We start from the raw sequence: 6,809 nt of genomic DNA on the forward strand, positions 1-6,809 counted from the left end.
ACGATCTGCGAATGTCGCGGCGCATAAGTTGGCTAGAGTAGGGGTAGGAGACGAACTATGTAGGATCTGGTTGGGGGTGCCCCCAGACTGTATTTTGAGTGTAATCTCGGATGACATTCCGGGTTTTGCGGAGTTTTAATTAAATAAAGCGGCGGCATTTACCCTAAAAAAACTGTCATCGTAACGTTAAGCGTGCGGACCCTACGGGTTCGAGAACTATGTAGACATGACCGAGACACGTCTCCGGTCAATAACCAATAGCGGAACCTGGATGCTCATATTGGCTCTTACATATTCTACGAAAATCTTTATCGGTCAGACCGCATAACAACATACGTTGTTCCCTTTGTCATCGGTATGTTACTTGCCCGAGATTCGATCGTGGTATGTCAATACCTAGTTCAATCTCGTTACTAGCAAGTCTCTTTACTCGTTCCATAATACATCATCCCGCAACTAACTCATTAGTTGCAATGTTTGCAAGGCTTAAGTGATGTGCATTACCGAGAGGGCCCAGAGATACCTCTCCGATAATCGGAGTGACAAATCCTAATCTCGAAATACGCCAACCCAACAAGTACCTTCGGAGACACCTGTAGAGCACTTTTATAATCACCCAATTATGTTGTGACGTTTGGTAGCACACAAAGCGTTCCTCCGGTAAACGGGAGTTGCATAATCTCATAGTCATAGGAACATGTATAAGTCATGAAGAAAGCAATAGCAACATACTAAACGATCGCGTGCTAAGCTAACGGAATGGGTCATGTCAATCACATTATTCTCCTAATGATGTGATCCCGTCAATCAAATGACAACTCATGTCTATGGTTAGGAAACATAACCATCTTTAATCAACGAGCTAGTCAAGTAGAGGCATACTAGTGACATTCTGTTTGTCTATGTATTCACACATGTATTATGTTTCCGGTTAATACAATTCTAGCATGAATAATAAACATTTATCATGATACAAGGAAATAAATAATAACTTTATTATTTCCTCTAGGGCATATTTCCTTCAGCAACGATGCTAGATCCCGCCTGATGAGGGACTAGTGAAGATAAATGTGGACGCCGGAGTTTTGGTGCAACACAATGCAGGAACCGCAGCAGCCATCTGTCGTGATCGAGATGGTTCCTATCTTGGGTCGTCAATGTTAGTTATCCAGGGCATATCGGATCCAACTAGTTTGGAAGCTTTAGCTTGTCGAGAAGCTCTTCCACTGGCGCAAGACTTGGGTTTACAACATCTCCAAATTGCATCAGATTGTAAACAGGTTGTGAACCATATTCGCCAGGGCGTGGGAGGAAGCTATGGAAGTGTTATTAGAGAGATCCTAGAAACTGCGAGAAATTTTACTTCTTGTAATTTTGTTTTCGAACCTCGAGCTTCAAATACTGAAGCTCATAGGTTAGCTAGGTCAGGTACCTCTCTACCTTACGGGCACCATATTTGATTGGGCACGTCGAGTGACCCAATCGCTTTTCGTGTAAACATCGGTATTGATCAATAAAGACCTAGTTTTCTTGCTAAAAAAAGCTATCCCGAGAGGATAAGTGCGATGCACCGTAGTGGGGTGGGGCCCACACACAACGTGGCAAGCAGACAGGCGACAGAAATCGCGCTCTGATGGGACGTTGCACGCGCGACGGGTCGCCTAGAACGAATCATTTTCCTTTTCAAAATTTCAACAACAAGAAAGTTGAGGCAAAGTTTCAACAAGTTTTCCTAGTATTATTTTGCATGTGTAAAATGGGTTGGCCCTATTTCCACTCGCAAGAAAAAGGGGTTCGTCCTATTTTGAGAAAAAAAATCTCTGGCGAAACCTCCCCATACCGGTCCAAATTCACCACCGAATCTCGAGTCAACCGCGACCAGAGCACCTGCGCGCGAGCGGGTGCGCGGCCGCCTGCCCAAGCCTGCCACCTCCACGCCCCGTTCCGACCTGCGAAACTTCCAATTCCTCCTCCTCCTCGGCCCCTCCGCGCCCGCTCGCGCATCGACGGAAGCGCCCGAGCTCCGCAGGCCACAGAGATCTCGATCGACGCGCGGCCCCCAGATCCCGATCCCCCGGATCCCCCGCCGCGGCCGATGCGATCCGCGCCGGCCCCGCGCCGCCGGACTCGACAGCGGACCGGCTGACTCCGCCCCCGCGCCGCGCCGGAATTTCGCCCGCCCGAATTTCGATGGGATCCTTCCGACTCGCCGCGCTCGCGGCGCTCCTCCTGGCCTTCGCCCTGCTCCCGGACCCCGCGGCGGCTAGGGTTTTGCAGGGCAAGAAGCCCGGCTCCGGCGAGGTGAGGATTGCTGATTGCACTTGTTTGAGTCAGCTAGCTCGTATTGTTTTGTTGATGAATGGGCTGGCGTTCTTCGGAGAATATGGGCGAGCTTTGATTTAGTGCTTGTCTTGATCTCTTCTCCAGGAAGCGCCTGTACCTAACGTGGCTACAGGTGGATCTGAGAAGGGCGCCGCCTCGAAAGAACCGGGGCAACCATCGACTCCGGCGGGGAATCCTGAGACTGGTAAACAGCACCAGAAAACACCGCCGGCGGAAACAACGCCAACACCGCCACCGCCAGAAACAACGCAAACACCACCACCGCCGGAAAAGACTCAAACACCAAAGGATTCTCCACCGCCACCATCAGGTGTGCCAGAGAGTAAGGGGCAGAAAGGGAGTGACGCGGAGGTCTCTGCACAGCCGGTGCCAGCGCAGAATGGGCGCAACGAGAGCCCCCCTCCGGGAAGCCCTGAATCAACTGGAGGAGGCTCAGGAAACAAGAAGCCCGCAACTGAATCAAAAGAGGTGGCTGAGGAGTGTAAGGATCCAGTAGACACATGTTCAATTGAAGGATTGTCTGCTTGCCTTCAGGTGTCTAAGACAGGTAACATTACTAGTCATGCTGAAACTTGAAGCTTCAAGTCACCGACTTATTCCTAAATATATGTCCATGATATAGTTGTTTCCGGCTTCAATCTCCATGCCACCTAGTGTGATGAATGATGATGCATAAAGGTTTCTTGTAACTTGGACATTGATGCTTCAGTCATTCTTATGAGGTTGGCTTGAGTTGTAGCTAGTGCTTAAGATTAACCCTGGACATTGGCCTTCAAGTGCAAAGACAGCGGGAGCCTCTGCAAATCAAATTTTACTGAGAACATAGAAAGTTTTGATACTCATTCCATTTGCTTTTATTTAGAACAGATAACTACTTTGACACCGCAGTCTATGGAATCTATATACAGCGCAAGTAATACTGACGTATCTTTTGGTATTGTACAATTTTTATCTTCTTAATGCATTGTCCATGTTGAATCTTAAGTGGCATGGCCTTCCTTGTTATGATTCGGTAACTATGGTCCATTTGGAAATATAGTGAGATGGTGAAGTACTGACGCGGTATATTGTGCGTGAAGGAGCTTTTTTTTTTGCTGCATAAAAGATCAGAGGGCTTTGTTTAATACTCCCTCCATTTCTAAATATAAGTCTTTTTAGAGATTTCAATACAAACTACATATGGATGTATATAGACATATTTTAGAGTGCAGATTCACTCATTTTGCTCCGTATGTAGTCCCTTGTTGGAATATCTAAAAATACTTATATTTAGGAACGGAGGGAGTGCTAAGTAACTATGTACATCAGCTAGCGGCTTAGTGTTTTTAGTGGACAGTCACGTCAGAGCATACTGGTTACCTTTTAGTGAATTCAATATTTATGTACAGCTTAAGAATCTCCAGAGAATAACATCTGGTACTTTGACAAACAATTTGGTTTGTGTGTGGTAGCATTCCTCCTAGCTTCATAGTATGGTCTATCTAGCTTGGCTTTTACTCCCTCGGTCCCAAAATAAGTGACACTTATTTTGGGACGGAGGGAGTACTTTAATGAATCTGAAGAAGCGTTATGTTTGTTTTCTCTCACAGTTATAAATTGGTTTATATCATACTATTGACTATCTATTATGACCTTCAATGCCATGAGTCTTGAGAAAGCTTCATGTTTATTTCTTCTCGCAGCTTCAAGTGGACAATTTTTTATAGTCCAGAATACAGGGCAGAATACCGTAACTGTTGATGTCAAAACAACATCAGATATAAGTATAGCCCATACGTTGCCACCTCTCAGCAAGGGTGAATCTAAAAGGGTATGCAACTTTCATTTGTTTAACAAGCAGTATGTGTTATCTTCTTGGTGCACTGGTGGTTCAGTCAATTTAACTGTTATTCTTTATTTGTATGGCCTTTCTAAACTTATTATCAATCCATATTGCCAGGTTAACATAAGCTCTAGCAGTCCAAATGGTGGAGAGGTTACCCTAAATGTTGGGACTGGGCATTGTGTCTTGCGCATCAGGCAGCCAGTTTATGATTGGCAACAACAATTTCAGCAGCTTACATCTTATGCAACGACTGTGAAGCCAATCTATGGAGCCTATTTTGGTGTTTTCACGCTTGTCTTGGTTGGGGCCGTCTTTGCTTGTTGCAAGTTTGCAGGGACAAAGCGCGATGGTGGGGTCCCATATCAGCAGCTTGAGATGGGATCTCAGGCTCAAGCTCCTGAGTCATCAGGTGCAAACAACACTACAAGCACAGGAGATGGCTGGGAAGATGGATGGGATGATGACTGGGATGACGAGGAAGCACCTGCAAAACCTTCAGAAAGAGGACCTGCTGGAAGCATCTCGGCAAATGGCCTTTCTCTGAGATCTCCAACCAATAGATCTCCAACCGATAGCAAGGACGGATGGGATGTAGATTGGGATGACTAAGCTACAACATAATGTTGGAAGGACCTGTCCTTTCTTGTGAAACGGGAGAAGATAAGTTCATCTGAATGGCTCGCAGCAAATACAGTATCCAACCTTAACCTGAAACTCGATGGATCCATGCTTGACAAGGTGACCCTTATCCTGGAATATAAAAGGCTTGCTTGTATTAGTACGGTTTGTACAATAGTGTTCCACTAGTAATTTTGTTTACGAGCTGATCCACGAACTAGTGGTACAAATTGCGCTGTTTTGGCTGTAATACCATAGCTCTAGTTACATGACCAAACACGCCCTCGCTATTCTTTCGGAGAGTATATCATTCTTTTTTCCCCATAGCAGTTTTCGTGTTGAATACTTCTATCCTGAGTCCTGAATTCTAAACCACAACGTGTTATGTGTTCTACTACTCACTGATTATGTGCTGTGTAGTGTGTACGTTGGGGCAGCTAAGGTGAAACCCACACATGACACATGCTTGATAGACATTTGTGATGAAAATAGTTTCAAGAGGGAGGTGTGGAGAAGCAGTGGTTAGTGCCGACTGCTGAATCACCATCTCCATAGGGCTTGTTCCCTTCCTCATGCATCTGTGCTTCACTTGTATTCATTTGATGTTACTTTGACTAGCCGTGAATCATCATGTTCGCCTCCTCATGCATCTGTGCTTCACTCGTACTAATTTCATGTTATTTTGACTAGCTGTGAATCAGATCTGTTATAAGGACCGGGGTTGGCTCTTCTCTTAGTTAGCTGAAGTCTCATGAGTTCTTTGATGATTTTGCGCCTTTTTTTCAATAAAATTAGCCAGTACTTTCTAAATTTAAACCACATCTGACCACTTCCTATCGGCGCTGCACATCATGGCACTGGGTGCGAGCATCTCTATTCTGGAGTCCATCGTCCGTGGCGTCGACCCTGGATTTAGCGGTGCACTGTCTCGCTGAGCTGCAAATCCTCAGCGTAGTCGTGTGTGGTGCTGACGGGGAAGGGCCGGCATGGTTGGAGTTTCAGAACTATGCGCCAGTTGAGGAACTTGACACTGTCATTAAGAAAAGAGAAACGTTTCCAGCCGGGGCACTGGCCGAACCGTTACGCCGGTCTCACGCAAGCCGCGAGATGGATCGTAATCATGCGACCAGAAACAGCGCACCCCTTCCCTTATCTGCTGCAGCACATATCCTTATTCCTTCTCCATCGCTCAGCTCCCTCACGCCCATCCCCACAACTCCGTTCCCCGTCCTGCACCACCGGCGTCGCCGTAACTCCGGTCCCCTGTCCCGCAACACTGCCTTCGCTGCCGCGACCCTCCTCCACCCCCTCCCCCCCCTCCGCCCTCAATCTCCTTCCTCCTTTTCCTTTCTGTGATGGCCAACGCTCGCCCTAAATCCCGTGATCCCCGACGACCATCTCTCATCGGAGATGGACACGACGACAGGGGGGGAGCCCTGCGCTGCTGCGATGCCGGAACCAACATCTATTTTTGCTACAACCTGTAGGCCAAAACGCTGGAACCGGCCAGCTCGGAAGTTGAAAACCGGCGAGACTAGATGCTACGAGCGGCGAGGTGGAGCTCAACGACGAGCTTCAAATGAGAGGCGACCGGTGCTGCAACCAGCGTGGATTTGAGCTGGAACCGGTCGACAAAATAGCTGCATCCAGCGTGGATTTTTGCTACCAGAAACAAGGCGTGTTCCGACCGGCAACAGGCATAATGCTAAAAGCTTCAAGCGGCAAGAAAAAAGGCTTCAACCGACATAATAAAAGCTTCAACCATGAAAATCATAAAACAAAAAAAGCTTCAATTTTTTTTCAAAACTATGACGTATTTTAAAGCAAATTCGAAAACTATAGCAAAGAGTGGAGAAAAATCAAAACTAGCACCCCGTCGGCCACGCGTGGGCTAAAAAGGGTGTTTTCGGCCTCCCTTTGGCCAAAATGGACTTTTCGGCCTCGCCTTGGCCGAAAAGGTGCGTACCTGGGCCGAAACCTTTTTGGTCAGGAGTAGGCCGAAAAGTCCCTTGGGCCCACCTTT

General features: G+C 47.1%; 1 protein-coding gene across 1 annotated transcript; it reads left to right on the forward strand.

The window, feature by feature from the left end:
• Window positions 1-1,865: 1,865 nt before the first annotated feature.
• On the forward strand, window positions 1,866-5,112 carry LOC125522404 (uncharacterized). The gene is made up of 4 exons (XM_048687468.2): window positions 1,866-2,301; window positions 2,428-2,890; window positions 4,026-4,153; window positions 4,283-5,112. Exons 1-4 carry the CDS (start codon window positions 2,191-2,193, stop codon window positions 4,775-4,777), a joined length of 1,197 nt encoding a protein of 398 aa, XP_048543425.2. The 5' UTR covers window positions 1,866-2,190; the 3' UTR covers window positions 4,778-5,112.
• The last annotated feature ends 1,697 nt before the right edge of the window (window positions 5,113-6,809 follow it).

This window comes from Triticum urartu, chromosome 1A (genome assembly GCF_056163025.1).
Source record: "Triticum urartu cultivar PI428250 chromosome 1A, HENAU_Tu73, whole genome shotgun sequence".
NCBI lineage: Eukaryota > Viridiplantae > Streptophyta > Magnoliopsida > Poales > Poaceae > Triticum > Triticum urartu.

Coding starts and splice junctions, on each gene's coding strand:
- LOC125522404 (XM_048687468.2), top strand. CDS start 2,191: ATGGGATCCTTCCGACTCGCCGCGCTCGCGGCGCTCCTCCTGGCCTTC. Junction 2,891..4,025: donor CCTTCAGGTGTCTAAGACAG/GTAACATTACTA, acceptor TTCTTCTCGCAG/CTTCAAGTGGACAATTTTTT. Junction 4,154..4,282: donor GCAAGGGTGAATCTAAAAGG/GTATGCAACTTT, acceptor CCATATTGCCAG/GTTAACATAAGCTCTAGCAG.